Source organism: Azolla caroliniana, unplaced genomic scaffold (genome assembly GCF_043228905.1).
Source record: "Azolla caroliniana isolate FFs.n. ecotype wild unplaced genomic scaffold, voAzoCaro1.0.p SCAF_2, whole genome shotgun sequence".
Taxonomy (NCBI): domain Eukaryota; kingdom Viridiplantae; phylum Streptophyta; class Polypodiopsida; order Salviniales; family Salviniaceae; genus Azolla; species Azolla caroliniana.
Genome location: NW_028230437.1, coordinates 1,512,524 through 1,529,324, shown reverse-complemented (window position 1 = coordinate 1,529,324; position 16,801 = coordinate 1,512,524). Strand labels below are relative to the sequence as shown.

General features: G+C 36.3%; 2 protein-coding genes across 4 annotated transcripts; both read right to left on the bottom strand.

Annotated features, from left to right (window-relative positions):
• Positions 1–710: 710 nt before the first annotated feature.
• On the bottom strand, positions 711–6,244 carry LOC147867000 (uncharacterized). The gene is made up of 4 exons (XM_087339655.1): positions 6,204–6,244; positions 4,892–5,627; positions 1,860–3,888; positions 711–1,206 (listed from the first exon to the last, which is right to left on the bottom strand). The coding sequence occupies exons 2-4, from the start codon at positions 5,404–5,406 to the stop codon at positions 925–927; spliced, it is 2,826 nt and encodes a 941-aa protein (XP_087195781.1). The 5' UTR covers positions 5,407–5,627; positions 6,204–6,244; the 3' UTR covers positions 711–924.
• A 2,274-nt stretch (positions 6,245–8,518) lies between these two features.
• On the bottom strand, positions 8,519–15,490 carry LOC147866999 (uncharacterized). 3 transcript variants are annotated; one of them, XM_087339807.1, is made up of 8 exons: positions 15,270–15,490; positions 12,767–12,879; positions 12,401–12,648; positions 11,854–11,955; positions 11,558–11,714; positions 10,527–10,669; positions 10,410–10,445; positions 8,519–10,094 (listed from the first exon to the last, which is right to left on the bottom strand). In XM_087339807.1, exons 2-8 carry the CDS (start codon positions 12,840–12,842, stop codon positions 9,138–9,140), a joined length of 1,719 nt encoding a protein of 572 aa, XP_087195933.1. In that variant the 5' UTR covers positions 12,843–12,879; positions 15,270–15,490; the 3' UTR covers positions 8,519–9,137. The 3 variants fall into 3 exon arrangements, with proteins under 3 accessions (XP_087195933.1, XP_087195931.1, XP_087195932.1); XM_087339805.1 differs by having other exon boundaries at positions 11,827–11,955; positions 15,270–15,489; XM_087339806.1 differs by having other exon boundaries at positions 10,527–10,666; positions 11,827–11,955; positions 15,270–15,489.
• Between the last annotated feature and the right edge of the window lie 1,311 nt (positions 15,491–16,801).

Here is a 16,801-nt window from a genome sequence, read left to right as displayed (position 1 = left end):
ATGCTAGTTCGTCCAATCTTTGTGCCCCTACATTATCACAAAACCCCAATCATCAAGCAAAAATAACCTATATGGGAGTTAGTGCCACGTCCCTAATACATCTGAATGGGTGTTATCCATGTGCTCTTAGATTCTTGACCTAGGTGTTGACGCCCCTACATCCAATGAAAGCTTGTAATATATGGGAGGTATGTCCGCATTTCTTTATGCTTATTTCCCCACTCTCCATTTCCTAGGTGTGATGAGTTGGCGTAGACATTATTTGGAGCTCCCTATGAGTAGATAACAAAGGATGGACATTTATATATTTCCCTTTTTCTGACACTTTGCTTATTGATTAGGTTTTCCCTATCTCCAACATTCTACAAATGTTCAAGGTTAGATCCTTATAAGCTAAAATCAAAGTTCAAGGTTTCACTCTTTGCAACAAATTGTTTGCTTTTGGATGAGGTGTGCTTATAAGCTAAAACCAATGTTCAAGGTTTCACTCTTTGCAACAAATTGTCTCCTTTTCAATGAGGCATGCCTACATCAGTATAAGCTTAAAACATTTCGAGAACGTCTAAAGTGGATGAAATTGCAAAATTGTCATTGCATCAAATAAATATATGGATGTAATAGCTTCTACCTATTTTCAGAATACTCAACATGTGTTCTACATTTGAATTGGCCCTCTATAAATTTATTAACTCCAAGTGTCTACACAAATGTTTAATTCCAAAGATTGTGTGCTTATACGAAGAGAACATAAATTATGTTTACAAGAATTCTTTCGCAATGTGGGTCTCTCCATTACATTGACCTTCTAAACCTCACACGATTAGATTGCATAAGAACCTCTTGATGTTTCTTAGTATGCATCTCGATGTTCTACACTCTACTAGTATACAATGGGAAATGTAGAGATACATGTTAATAAAAGAATCAGCTCAAACCGTAATCAGTGCTTGTGTAAGAACCTCTCAATATAGAGATTTGACCTTCTTTCAACATTACTTCCTCCTCTAATTTATCTGCTATCTTTTTCAATTCAGCCATCTCTAAAGTTAGCCTTAACACTTCTTTACTCATCTCTTCAGCTTCTTTCCCCATTTCATCTCGCTGTCTCCTAACTTGAGGAAGCTCATTTTCAAGCTGCATTTTCTCTTTTCCATGCTTTTCTATCTCTGCCCGAAGTGTTTCAATCACCTCCTCTTTGCTACCAATCTGGTAATGACAAACAACAAAACAGTTCTTCAGTATGGTAAAGGAAATAAAGCATATGCTTAAGACAATAAAAAACAGTTTTTAGTACAAGAATGAATATCCTAACAGATACAAAAATAATTGAAAGAGAATGAAGAACCACAAAGCGAAATAACAAATCTCCTAACACAAACAAATAGTACCAGTACCACAAAGGAAATAAGAATTATCCCAAGATAACAAAAACGTGTTTAGCACTACCCCACAAACGGAATGAAAAATTTTCTAAAAATGTGCAAAGACATATCATATCTGAAATCAAGAAGGAGAGTGAGGTTTTTAGGACCACAAAAGCAACAAGAAGAAATCGCCTATGACAAGCAAAGATAGTTCTTAGTACATACAAGGAGAATGGAGAAACAAACTCTCAAGATAAATAAAATCATTTTTCAGTACCACAAAAGGGCATAAAAACACTTCTCGTATCACTAAGGGAATGAAAATCCAGGAAAAATCAAGCGGAAGATAGTTTTTTTTAAGACAAATGATAATAGCTTGTTCAGTACCTCATAAGACAAAGGGGATGCAAAATGTTTGGCAAAACGAAAACAGTTTTCCACTTCAAGTAAAAATGCTATAAGGAAATGGAAACCAAATAATAACTTATTATTGACCTTTTTTCCAAGCTCTTGAATCTGATGGTTTGCTGTACAAAGCTTTTCATGGAGATCATCTACCTCAGTTTGTAGGTAATCCCTACTGTTTATAAGTTCTGCTACCTCTTCATCCAATTGGTCTATCTCTGCTTCTCTTGATTTAAGCTTGGATTGGAGGAACTGAAGCTTTCCGTCTTCTTCTTCTTCTTCCTCTTCAGACATCCGGATTTTCTCTAATTTCTTTCCATTTTTCGTTTTTGGCTCGGATTGCATTAACATAATAGCTCGCTCAGCATCCCCTTTATCCCTTATAGCTGCCCTTAAACTCAAAGAAAGTTGCCTATTTTCTTCTTGTAAAGTAGCAACTTTTGTCTGTAGTTTTGTTATTCTTCCTTGCGTATCATGATTTAATTCTATGATATCAGCTGTATCCCCTGGGCGATCGCAACCTCTCTCCTCTTTCAACTTAGATAATTCCGAATGCAATGCATTTACTTCATTTCTTACAACTTGTTCAGCACGAGCAAGTCTCAACAATTCCCTTTGAAGTACAACTACATGCTCACTTTTGCATTCAAACGACCCATTCACTGCTTCATCAAGTTCTTGCCATAATCCTTCAATACTCATTTCTTGATCATTGCATACCCTTCGAAGCCTAGTTAGTTCTTTCTGCATTTCAAAATTCTCAATCTCTAAGCATTTATTCCTCTTAGTTACGCTCTCAAGCTCAGCATCTGAAGATCTTAACTTATTCATTAACTCTTCGGATGAACTGAGCTGCAGCATTACTTTTTCTTCACTTTCTTGAACTCGTTGCTTAAGTGTGGATATGGATTTTTCATAGTCTTTCACTTCTTCGATCCATGATGCTTCTTTGGCTTTCAAAGATGCGATGATCTTTTGTAGCTCACTTCTTTCTTCTGCCATCTTGGTCACTCTTTCCTTCAATTTCCTCTCTTCAGCCCTAATCTTTGAAAGCTTAGCTTGCCATTCTTCTGATCTTCTTTCAATCTCCCTCTCCAAACTTTCTTGAAGGCTAGCCTTATCCTTCTCAATGGCAGACAGCTTCTTTTCCATTTCGTCATCCTTACACTTGGATGCATATAATGCAGATTTCTTCTCAGAAATCCGTGATCGAATCTCACCAGCCACTTCCAATGCTAAATCCCTCTTCTCTCGTTGTAATTTTCTGATCTCATTCTTCAATGCATCAAAGTTTTGCAAAGTCACATATTCTACAGAACTCATATGTCCATATCTACCATCGTTACAAGAGCTCCTATCTTGTTCTAGGTTTGTCGCCAGCTTCTCTCTTGCAATAGCTCTTGCTTCAAGGCTCTGGAGATTGAAAACATCAGTTTTCTCATCAAAAGAGGCTTTTCTAGATACAGATGTGATAGTATCAGAAGAATCCACATCTTTCCAAGGAAACCAATGGTCATTGTGAGTCTGTCTTTGCATTGACTCGAATAACTTAGAAGAAAGGTTAGAATCTAGCCTTTCCATTGGATCTTCAGAAAATACATTTCCTTCCTGGTGGTTTGAAGCATCGTTTGTTTCTTCGTCATAAGACGGTCTAGCTGATTGCCAATGAAGTTTTTCTTTACCCAAAACTTTCACAAGTTTTTCTGCTACCATTCGAGCATTCAAGTATTTAAAGGGTGCACTTCCACCGTTCACTTTTCCACTACTTGAACTCTTTTTTGAGCCAATGGATTCAGAAACCATGGATCTCCCTGAAGAGCTCTCTGTAGTTTTTGTAAAACAACTACTGAAATCAGAGGATGTTTCACTATATGATCTTTCTGATGTTGTCCGAGATAGGGATCTTGGACGAGGGGGTAATGTATCTGACATTGGGGAGCCAGGCTCTGGATCCATATCTTCAGCATTAGGAAACTTCATCCACTTTGGTAACTGAGAAGTTCTCACTGAGGCGGTTGTAAGGTTTTCTTGTTGATCAAGAAATGGCTGATTCTTTGGGACACCAAGGGGCCTCCCGTCACTGTCCTTGATTTTGTTTGTATTAGAATCCCTGGCATGTTTTGTTCATTAGCTCCAAACCAATCAATTTTCCATGCCTAACTTGACATTAGAATTTAAGATGCTCATGCTAACACAATCAATCGGAGTGCTATTCCTAAGCTTGAAATTGGAATTTAACATCCTCAGGCTAACACACTAATTTACTATTATTTGCAGAAACTAGAATATGTAAGTCACTGTGGATAATAAAATATGTAAAACATATATCATAGTTCTATGAAAAGACTTTTTTTTCAACTCACATCAGGATTTCAGAGTTTAACAGGCTCCAACTAATTACATACCATTTCGTTTGATTCTTACAGGTGATAAAAAAAATGGCCGATTGCCTTAATAATGTGAGGATGAAAGGCGTTAGCATTAAAATTATTTTTATTACGCTTCAAAATCACAAAGTCTTAGAATGTAACAGGATTGGGCAGCTAACAAACAAATCTACCAATCTTTGCAAATATATGTAACTATATATGTTGCTCACAACAGAAGATTATGTTTTTGATTAAAGGGATCAGAATTTGAAAGGAAAAAAGATTTATCGTCTTAGAGTTTAATATGGCCCAGGATAACAAAATCTACCATTCTTCGCAGATATAACTACATTATACATATGTACATTGCAAAAATGGTTCTTTCTTTTCAAACATAACTATAGGCGTAACTCACAGTTAAAAATGATAAAACATTGATAGTTATTCTATCCACAGCTATAAGACATGTAAACTCACTCGATAATAAAAAACAGGCTCATTCTTTACACAGCTATTAAACACGTAAAAGTTCATTCTTTTCATAGATAAAAATTATAATAAAAAATGGTTCATTGTTTAGAAAACATTACTATGATATATGCTAGTCACAGCTCCAGATAACCAAAAATGGGACATTTTTAATAGACAGTCTAACTCAAAACAGATCATTAGAAAAAATGTTCATTGTTTGCGAATACAATTACTAGACAAGTAGCTCACAGTTACAGATGATAAAAAGATCATAAAACTTACTGATGAGATGTCGTCATTGCACTGTTACGTTGCTGCTTCTCTACTCTAGCATTTTCTCTAACATTTTCCCGAGGTTTTTCTGACTGAATTATTAAAGAGCTATAACGACCTGAAGAGCTAGCTGTGAATACAGGATATGCAGAAGCTCTATGAGGTCTGTTCTGATTATTCATCGCAAGTTTACTAGACTTGGTTGAAGTAACCTCATAATTGTCAAGGCTATTCTGCCTTATATAATGAAATGGAAGGTTCTCGTCTCCACTCTCAACATTGTTAGGACTGCTGTCCTTAGAGTTGAGTAAATCGCTGTTTAATTTCCTCATCAGTTCAAAATCATTAACAGAATGAGGTTCAAATTCATGGCCTAGCTGACCGATATTATATTCAATCCGCTGATTGTTTACTTTCACGTGATCATCCAGAAATTTGCTCTGATCTTTCTCGTTCAATTCTTCGGCATTAATATAATCAGATGTGCAATTCTCTGACGATTTGAGAGGAAAAATGCGCCGCATAACTGGAATGGACAGATCTGATCCAGAAAGAAACTTCACTGAAAGAAGCTGCCAGAGAAACGGTTATTATTATAAGGCTTGTTTTCTCTGAGCAATCTGCTCCTATAATTGAACTGCCAATCGTATCATTCAGGTTCCCTTCTGCGCTTTTCTCCGATCCTTAAAAAGCTAGCTCCCTTTCTGAAGTTCTTCTTTTATCTGATCAAAGTGCTTCTTCTGAACTGCTAATAAAAAGCACTCTTATAAAAAGCACTCTTATAGTCTTGTCAGTGTGCGAAAAGCTTCTTTACAAAAGAAGAAGTGGAAGACAAAGAACAAAATAACTGTGCGAAAGGTTCTTCTTCTTCATCTTCGGCTTCATAGAATAAACTAACTTAGAAAGAAATACAAACAGGCGATATGGAGTTGTGTCAAACAGAGAAGGCCACTTTTCCAGAAAGAACTAGATTAGAGATTGCAAAAACAGAAGTGAAACTGTGAGAAAGAATACTCGTCAAAGAATAAATGTGGTATAATAGAAAGAAAGAAAAACGGCCATGAATCTGTGAGAGAAATCTTCTTCACAGAATGTTTTGTAGTGGCATGGATCAGCTTGTGATAATATTCAGAGATTGAATGATCATATATTTCCTTGACATGGACGAAAATCGAATATCTCTCTTGGCGAGAATTAAGAAGAAAACTGACTATGGCCATATGATTAAGCTAAATCAGAGACGGTGGAGATACGACAACTGATGGATAGAGAAAGAAAGACAGAAATTGAGAGAGAAGAAACGAAAGGTGAAAATGATTACCTTGATAGCTCATGCTGAAGAGGAACGAAGAAGAAGAAGAAGAAAACGGATGACAACGATGGGGGTGAGGACGAGAAGCAGATAAAAATCAGAGATGGGGGGGATTACGACGGAGGAGGTAAAGAAATAATTAGCAGAAGAAGAAAGAAACGGAAGAAGGATCATTACCTACAGGAATCCTGTTGAACGGCGGCGGCGGTAGGAAGAAGAAGCTTCGTTGTCGTGGCTATGGCGAAGAAACAGAAGAAGAACATAATAATAATTTTTATTTTTATTTTTATTTTCATTTTTATTTCTTATTAGAAATTCTCCTTCTGTTTGAATGGATTAAATTTTCTTGCCAGGTTATTATTATCATTAATGTTTATTTATTTATTTTATTCACGAATGTGCATTTATATTTTATATTTACATACATTCTTATGTGGAAATAAAGTAAATAAACGCGAACAGCCTTTTGTTTTTTTTGTTTTTTTTAAAAACAAGTAAAATACATAAGAACAAAAAACTTTTACGTTATGCGAATTTAAGAGCTCTTCACTTTTCCAACCAAAAATATTTTATTTATTATTAATGAGAATAATAACGATAGTAGCATTGTTTTTTTTTGGGGGGGGGAGGGGGTTTCCTTTTTTAGGACACTTCCTTAAAATAGACAGGTGGAATGAGGAAGTAAAGTAAGTTATTAAAAAAACAACAATTAGAAAAGCTTTCTGACATAGAATCAAAAATAATGGTGGGCACTGGGGGGATCTCCTCCTCCTACAGACACACACGTACACACATTGAGTCATGATAGATACATAGATACATTCATTGTCCCTACACATTGAGTCATTATAGATACATAGATTATAGATACTTCGTCCCAACAAATTGAGTCATAATAGATACATAGATACATAGTCCCTACACATTGAGTCATAATAGATACATAGATACTTAGTCCCTACAAATTGAGTCATAATAGATACAATCCCAACACTTTGAGTCATAATAGATACATAGATACTTAGTCCCTACACATTGAGTCATAATAGATACATAGATACATAGTCCCAACACTTTGAGTCATAATAGATAGATAGATACATCGTCCCTACACATTGAACGATAATAGATACATACGTAAGTACCATCTGGAAGAGGATTAAGAGTTGGCCACTCACCGAGTCCCATGTCCATCCATCATTCAAGTCGAACCTCGATTCGACTCTTCAAAGCTCACACTACCCTTGACTTGCCTCATTACATATCGGCCCCGAGTCTCCTGAGGCTCATGCACCGGCTGTCTTGGAGCTCCTTACAATAGGCTAGTCATGTTATCTTTGGGTCCTTGCCATGATTTCAAATGCATACCTTGAAATTCTTCACTGATGTAGTTTTCGGAACTCTCTAGTCAAACCCATATTTGATGCATCGTAAGAGTGGTTTATTTTTCTACTTGAATAGGTTCTATTTGACCCTCTTAAGATGACATTGGAATGCACCAATGTGAGCGTTGAACAAAGGCCAAAAAAGGTCAAGCACACATCGTAATCCATAGTAAATATACCACACAACTCATTAGGCTCCCATAAACATCTAATAAAGGAAACACAAACAACTTTTTAAAACATGTGTTTTGTGTCCCTTAAGCCCATTGAAGCCTTTCCCTTATTTGATTATAGGACATTTTGACACAATTTCATCACTGATTCATAACAATCAGCAGAACATTACCAAATTTCTCATCCTTTAGAAGGGGCCTTGAACCATCCCATGCTCGAGATACCATCTAGGCAATTCTCGTGGAACATTGCAAGAATTTATCCAAGAAAAGCTTTTGTTCCAAGAGTGAACAAGATTCATATCACTCTTGAGTTGTTAAGTTTGCTATGCTACTCATTTGTCCTTCCATATGCACACTAAAATTGCCTTCAGGTTTTACTGAATTCCATGGTTTGAGAAAACCCTTGATGTGTAGAATAGTTATCATCAATTACCTACATCAGAATGTAGAGACTTTGTCTGGTCATGAAAGATTTAAGCCTCAATGGTGTCCATGAATACGAAAATGGGAAAGTAGTAACATGTACACTCAGAATGAAAAGTGACAGTCCAACTAATTCCCCATTGATACCACAACTGAGGCCCAGATCCATGACCAAATAGTATGTAAATCCTTCTGGCACAGCATGACAACATAGGCAGACCTATATATTAACCCAAACAATGTTTTTTCTCATATTCACACAGGAACCAACAATGACAACACATTACTATCAATGTATCATGTCAGGAAGGAAATTAAAAACTAGAAAAGAGAATCTTGATCATCACTAAAATGAAGTGACCATAAATAATTGTTTATATTTGCATGCGTGGTGTTTAAAAGCTAACTATTGTTTTCAAACATTCCTCCTTTCCATGCTGAAATGTACAACAAAACGTGCACATAAATTGCACATTCATACACCTTTCCACAGTTTACAAAAGAATAGTCAGTACTAATGATCCAACATAATATGTTACTCATGAATACAACATTATGGATACAGTCATATGACCTAAGCTACATAAGAGATTCTTATCTCTTGCCATCTGACAAAATGCTGATGCTAACACTTCCCGAACCAAGGTTCTACAACAAAATGGTTTTCGGCGTCATTTCATTCAATGCACTCTTTCAAGATGAAATGGAAGACATGTTGATGATGGCAGTGACTAATAAAAGGGTAGAATTTCCTCCCATATTTCCATCTGCCTTAAAAAAGCCCAGACATTTGATGATCCTGAAACATCTGGATACACATAACTACTGATTAACGTCTTTCCAGCTATCGGTATTTTGGTTTCAACTCCATAAACCACTCAGGCTATCAAAGATTGAAGATCGACAAAAAACGCAAAAGATGGGAAGAAAGAAGATAAAAGATAAACATAAAAAACATGTTATTGCCGTTGATGTGTGGGCAAAGGAAGTTGGCCATAGTATCCAACCGGTGGCTGCATGGCTTGAAAAGGTCCTTGATTAGGGTTAGGGTTAGGGTTTTGTGGTTGCATGGGCGTCGACGGTATACCAGCAACTACCTGCCTCTGCATAGGAGGCATTGGTGGGGGCATACCATAGCCAAAACTTGATCGAGGCACATTTTGGGCTTGTCCCATGTATTGTTGTGGTGGTGCTGGTGCTTGTTGAGGTCGAGGAAGAAGTGTAGGTGGAAGAGCTTGAGAAATCTGACCTTGCACGTTAGACGATGTGTTCGATGTATGTTGTGGTTGGTGGTGATGGTGGTGTTGCTGCTGTGGGTGGTGGTATTGTGGTGGTGGTTGATGCTGTTGCTGTTGGTGGTGGTGGTGGTGGTGTTGTTCTTGTTGTAGCTGTTGTGTTGCAGGTGCGTGTAATAATGTCATGCTTTGTCGATGTGGCATAGGTGCCGAATGTATAGGATTTGATGGACTCCCCTCTGCATTTTGAATATGTTCATTTTGTCCATTCAATCTTTGCCTTTTGTCTGGAATAAAGGTCCCAGGGGGTGCTTCATCTGCAAGCAAAGAATGTGAAGTAGAAGCTTCTTCCGCAACAAATGATGATAAGACTGATGTTAACATCTGCGCTGAAGAGGCTGATGCTGCCAACTTGGCAGCCACCTCAGCAGCAACGGAGGCAGCACTTTTGGTAGTCTTTGTTTCTTCGGGTATCGAAGATATAGTTTCTACAAAAGGAACAGCTGGCCATGAAAGAGATCCTCCAGCTGGAGACTGTGTATGATGAGAACCTGCATGAGAATCAGGAACAGTTCCCGAATCCTTATTGCCATGATCAACTTTTGGAATATCAGAGCTACTATTATTGGTTAAGAGTCGTTGGCACAAATCTTCTGATCGCTTCGCTTGAGCACGGGCAGTCTGAAAAAATGTAAACCCTCTTTTTATACCTCGCACTTTTATCATAAGTAATTACTTTTTTAACGAACAATGTGATCTTCATCAAGCACAAAAACCAAAAATAACCCCAACTTGTTGGATGTTTACCAGAATATCCTAATTTTTTAAACACTACAAGAATAAGCATGTGTAGTAATAATTGTCTTTGTAGACGGAGTATTCTGCTTACTTTTGAAAAGTTAAATTAGTATTTCAGTGTGTTTCCCCTTAGTAAATAATATCAATAGTTTTAAGCTTAGGGTTAGATGGAAAATTCATGAGTTAAGAATATGTAACCTGCAGTTGTGTTCGGATGAGCTCGAGCTTGCTTTCCTGATTTCAAATGATCAAAATGATAAGGATATACTTTCTATCATTCTCTCACATGTGAATTTCTTATTCAAAAAGATCTACCTGTTCTCGCAATGCCTCCTTTAAGTGAGAAATTAGGGCTGCACGGGCCAACTCGCTCATCTCTAGCTGTTCGACACAATGAGTGAGGATATTCTGTTGCTCTTGCAATTCCTCTACTATAGTGACATTCTGAGGTTCCCCTGCTATATATACCAAGTGAACACAAATCACATGTGGAACAAGATAAAATTTCACAAATACTACGGGTAACAGCAAACTGGTTTTGAAATATTGTAGTGAATAGTATAAATTTTGATGATTATGAAAATAAAATCTAGATTTAATAGCCAGATCACTGGTGAGAATTGAGATATGACAACATGCCTTTGGTATGATGTGTTGGGTCTTTCATTCTTTCATATCTATAATAAAGCGGGCACAGTTGTTCTCTTGCAAGAGAAAACGTGCCCATTTGTAGAACATATGGTCTATCCTTTTAATGTTACAGATCACTATGCCATAAAACTTGGAATCAATTGCATTGAGTTAGATATAGAAATTTTGATGGACACATATAGCACATTTTGAGTTCACCTTGCACACAACTATAGATGTTCATTAGTAAAAGAACTAAAGACATGATCAAGTAAATATCTAAACTACCAAGATACACATTGATACTGCATATCGTGATAGCAGTATTAGTGTCTAAGATTAACGCTCATAAAATAATGCACAAACTTTCACACACTTAGGAACTAAGTGATCAGAATTGGGGGTCTAGGGCAGTTTAGGAAGACTTTGCACCATATCCGGACTAATCTAATACCAATATGGCAATAGTGCATCGGCACAAATACTTCGTTGTCAAATTATTTAACCCTACATTGCAACTAAAGAAAAAGCTAGTGCATGGGGGTAGATGCATAAGTATATATTCAATTGTAGGGAAGAGATCTCACGTCATATTCTTGTATGGTCCAAAATACAAAAGCCATCATTGTTGGCTTGAAGAGAAATACGAATGATGTTCACTTGCAGATATTCTCTAATTTGAATTAAGAAAATAATTGAGGAAAGGATTCACTCACAAGATTTCTTCGAAGTGATAGATTCCTTTTCTATGCCATCAATCCTATTCACTGCAGCATTGCATCTACCCAATGTTGCATCTTCGTCAGGTGCAACATCACTAACAGATCGATATGCTGATGTCAACTTTTCTAGAATACCTCCTACTGGTACCTTCTGCAATCCAAAACAACATTACCAATAAATCGAGGATAACTTAGCCACGACTTACAATCCAGACCATGTTTTGGTATGTGCTTGAAAACGGCAAAGATGGAAACAATGTTACAATTCTAATCGTATGACTTGGTTTAACTTGTTGCTCAGGTAAATCAGTAGGCGGATCATCTCCTAATAACTCCTCTCTTAATGTTCGTGCTCTTGATCCAAAAACTTTCCTTTCATCCCAAATGTCAACCTGCAGCAATCAATCATAATACTCTGCAATTAGACAGAAATCTTTCCACAATTTTGTAGCACAAAAATTCCTTACTCTTGTAAAGGATATTGGTAGAATAACTAATTATTCATAGGGAAAAACTCCCAAAATAACCCTGCATTTCTCATTATTTTCCAAAATGCTATTGGTCAAACCCATCCATCTTGGGCAATTGTATGTGTTATCTGAGCATTTATATGGTAAGTCCATCCCCCTTTTCTCTCTTTCATTGGGATGAGCAGGACATTTGGAAAATAACAAAATCATACAGGTAATCTGATAAAATAAAGAAAAACTAATGGATATGTTCCTATCTTCCCTTTCTTATATTGTAAGTAGTGGTCAAAGTGTTTTACCCCTTGGCAATTTTTGTATCATATACAAAATATAGAACCATTTATTGTCATATAAAAGAAAAACTTACCAATCGAAACACGACAGTGTGTATACGCTCGTCACCTTTTTCCATGACATCCTTCAAAGCTCCTGGAAGAATCCTCCAAAACTCAGCAACAAACTCTCCACCCCTACGTCTGCTGTTTTGCAGAATATCATTTGCAAGGTATAGTAGGGGTATTTGCTGCTCCCTTGTGAGGTCTCGAACTTGTGTATCCCATGTCTCCACCACAAGACGTGCTTTCTTCCGGTGGAAGATGCACCAATGAGAGAGAGCTGATTTATTGTTAAGAATAACATATCACAAATGAAAAGGAGAATCATAAATTTTGATTGAATTAGAAATCTATTATCAATGCAACACTTCATATCTCAGGTAAAGTTTTGAAGATACTTTCAATGCTTTGTTGTGAATTGTTCAATTTCCTCAGCTTTTCAGCCAAAATCTGGTTATTAAATGCACTATTCATCCTCCTCTATTTACGACCTGGAATACAGCATTACCACCTGCAATTTCAAGTGCAACTTAAGTTTTAATCAAAATATATATCGCACCACAATTGTAAACTAGCTGCAATCACCCATATAATTTGGAATTTAAAGTGCTAACTCAAGACTCTTAACTGTTTAAATCCTCTAAATCATTTTATTTGAATTAGCCCTAATCATAAATCGATATTGAAATACATCGATGTTGATGAATTTGAAACACAACTGATGATCTTCCAAATGATTCGGGGTTGAGATTAGAGGTAGGCAAAGACCCAAAATGTAGACAAACAACATCAATGTCATTCCATGTGCAATTTCAGAATCATCAGAGCTTATTGAAATGAATTCTAGACTCTAACATTAAATTGTCCTTATTTCTATAGTCCACATCAATCAGGTTCCTCATCACCATCCATCAAACTGGAAGAAAACTGGAGATGACTTTGTTGACTAAAAACATGCAAAAAAAGTTCTGAGACAATAATATTTAACAACAAATGCATACCAAAAATGTCAAATTACAAAAATTTTGATGGAAAGAAAACCAGATGAAACCCCATAACCCCGTACTTCAAAGTTGCCACACAGTGTGGCCGCCCTCTAAATAATAATAGTGAGTCAATTCAAAGGAAATTCATAAGCATTCCTACTAACGTAAGAACAGTTTGTCAGCCAAGAACAGCACACTTCACATGGCAAGTACATTCTCCTCCAATCAATTCTCATAAGATCAAGATTCAATACATTGTATCTAAGTCCTGAACCACAAGTAAATTACATGGAAATAGATGTCTCTACCCATGACTAGTTCATCACAGCTTATGGACACAATGTATATAGTTTATGAAGTGGCAGACCCAACCTCTAACACTGGAAACATCAGCCTCAATATTGACTCTTTTCCTATACAATTTGAACCCCAAGTTCTTGTCCTGTTTTACTCAAGGCTTTAGATGTAGCAATCTTTACCTCCTTTTATAAATTAAATTTTACAGCAACAATCTTTCCAAGATCAAGTAGATGTTGTGGATAAGTTTAGATTGAAAGGAAAACATTTCTCAGTGTATAATGCTATATTCCTCAAATACAAAGTTCAACAACAGAAACTACTCCAGTTCATGCATACTTATGATTTTAGTTTCGTTTCAAAGTGCTCTAGACATCATAATGCCTTTTTTACCAATGATAGATATGTTTGGCAACATCGAACAGAGAATATGGCTGACTAATATGGTTTCTATAATTGATCTGATGTAAGAAACGGGCAGACGGTAACGCATAAATCTGCATTTGCAGAATTTCATAACTGTATTAGGCATTAAAAAGGTTTGTATACTATCAAGATCTACTCCCATAAATCGAATTGAAATAATGAAAGGAAAATTGTAATGGCAAACATATGCGTTTCTGGAATTTCAATGTCCATTACAAATCTTAGCATATTATCAGGATCTACACTTTTACATTGTAACCCCAAACATATAATAACCCAAAATATATATCAAATTTTGTGTTTTTTTCACAGTACAAAAAAGTGGCAAGGAAATAAGAAACGGGCATATTCCAAAGCTAAAAATATGCATTTCTGATATTTTATCACCAAGTCGGCATTGCAGAAGTCCTTGGATACTATCAAGATTTGTAAATTTCTTCACACAATTACTGAGTAAAATCGAGTTTTATGTTTACGTCATTACTCAACATATTCCAAATTTGTGTTTGCCTCATTACGCAATGTTTGAAACCCAACATGTATCAAACTTTGGGCCTCTATCATTACCTCAACATAGGTAAAAATTTAATCTTATACATCATCACAATCCATATATCAAAACTTATGTTTACATCATCAATCAGCCTATATCCACATAGCTCAAAATTTAAGTTTATTTTGGGTTTCCATCATCACTAACATATCTCAAAAATTTAATGTTATACATAATCATAATGCATTATCAAAACTTATTTTTACGTCATCAATCAGCCTGTATCAACATATCTGAAAATTTATGTTTACATCACTCAGTCTATATCAAAATCTATAGTCACATGGTTACCCAACATATTCAAATTTACGTTTACATCATCACTCAACGTATATCAAAACCTGTGTTTGCATCATGATATTAGACATACATCAAAATCTTTGTATATAACATATGACCAACACATCAAAAGTTGGGATATCTAATTCGTTACCCAAACACGTATCAAAAAAATTTGTGCTTGCAGGCCAATATTAAACATATATCAAATGATGTGTTTGAATCATCTTCAAGACATGCATTTACAAACAAAGAACTACCTCTTCTCTGATACTTAAATTATTCTCTCGAAGTTTTGTTAATCCATGAAAGAGTGGGTTTTCATCCGTTAAGAAAATGAAATAACAGAGAAGGGCTTACTTGTAATGCGATGGTGTGTTCTTCTCCTCAGAATGTTGAATTAACCAAAGTAGCTAAATACTACCTTGAATCTCTAAATATATCGAATGAAAAATCCACTCTATGAAAGCTCTGGAGCTCTCTGCTTCTTCCCGTACAAGAGACTGTCCGTACGCAGAATACAAAACCCTAATCTTTAGCTCTGTGTTCTCGCATCTGTGTCCGAAGAAGAAAGTAAAGAGAGAAGAAAATAGATATATTTACAAAGAATAGCCCCCAAAGTAAATATATTTATAGAATTAGCCCCTCGAAATTCATTAATTACCTTTATTGTGGCCTTTTTTACTCGATAATTCTTCCTAATGCTATTGGGAAGGAAACCCACAAAGAATAAAGAAAGTTGTGGAAAGTGTCAATTAGACACCGAATGTGCTTAAAAAGCACGCGAAGTAAAGAGAATAAGTTTGAAGTGGGATGTCCCTAAATTGCATTTGATCAAATGGCGATTAAGACTAAGGAATTGCTTGAAAGGTAACTCCCAACATTTAGTTTTGATAGACTACATTGTGATTGCAGCCTGCAGGTCATTCGAACGATTCGCTACACCCAAAATCTTGTCCATTTAAGGGAATATTTATTGCTTAATCAGTCACCTGGAATCTATGCAAACGATTGGAGTTAGGACAAGTCAAGGCTTCATCTAATCCCTCGAGATCTAAAAGATCCTACACCACAACCATGAGAAAGAATGTCAGTAATGACAAGATTAGGATAGTTAACATTGCACTCAAATATATTGTGAGATAGTACACATCCTCAATCCTTAATGTCATAGATTGTGTCTTCATTGATACAATATATTTGTATCTCACCCAAGTCCAACACATGGCCAAGAGTTTGTAAATTTGTCTACACACACATATGCAAGGCATCTTAATCTACATGCTACATGCTACATGTGTAGGCTCCATTGGCACCACACACCACGTGGTGTAGACTCACCTACATTTTGATGACATAGGAACCCCATACTTACATCTCCCACATAATAGGCATGTGTTATGATCCGCGATCCTCTCTTCTAGTACCATTGATATGCTTGCAACCAATGGATAAACTATCTTTGCTTGTAACAATGCTCAAAAGGCATAGTGAAGAGAGATTTTGTGAGCATTTCTAAGAATTTCCAAACTCCCCCTATCTAAACTAATACACAGGCTTGAGAATTGCTTTGCCTTGTTTTGATCAATCATATCAAATTAATGGCTTCGCATTCACTTTAGATCCCAATGTGCTCCATTCACTTTCAACGATTAGCATGTCATTCAATGATATAAGAAGATTATGGTCTAATGTCAAATGGATGTATCATGATCCTACTCATAGGCGGGCTGGGAAAATTGAGGAATGTGCATGCTTCTTTCGGAAGAAAACAACTAAAAGTAGAAAAGAGATTAGGGAGAAACTACAGAGAATGCAATGGACACTTGCTTCTATCCAGCGACTAAGAGAACAATACCCGAATAACGTATGGATTGAGGCCCGATTAGAGG

Excerpts from the sequence above, each read along its gene's own strand:
- LOC147867000 (XM_087339655.1), bottom strand. The coding sequence starts at position 5,406 with ATGCGGCGCATTTTTCCTCTCAAATCGTCAGAGAATTGCACATCTGAT. Across the intron at positions 3,889-4,891 it reads GCAATGACGACATCTCATCA|ACATGCCAGGGATTCTAATA; the intron begins GTAAGTTTTATG and ends CTAATGAACAAA. Across the intron at positions 1,207-1,859 it reads TTCAAGAGCTTGGAAAAAAG|ATTGGTAGCAAAGAGGAGGT; the intron begins GTCAATAATAAG and ends TGTCATTACCAG.
- LOC147866999 (XM_087339805.1), bottom strand. The coding sequence starts at position 12,842 with ATGAATAGTGCATTTAATAACCAGATTTTGGCTGAAAAGCTGAGGAAA. Across the intron at positions 11,956-12,400 it reads ACACTGTCGTGTTTCGATTG|GTTGACATTTGGGATGAAAG; the intron begins GTAAGTTTTTCT and ends TGATTGCTGCAG. Across the intron at positions 10,095-10,409 it reads TCATCCGAACACAACTGCAG|ACTGCCCGTGCTCAAGCGAA; the intron begins GTTACATATTCT and ends ACATTTTTTCAG.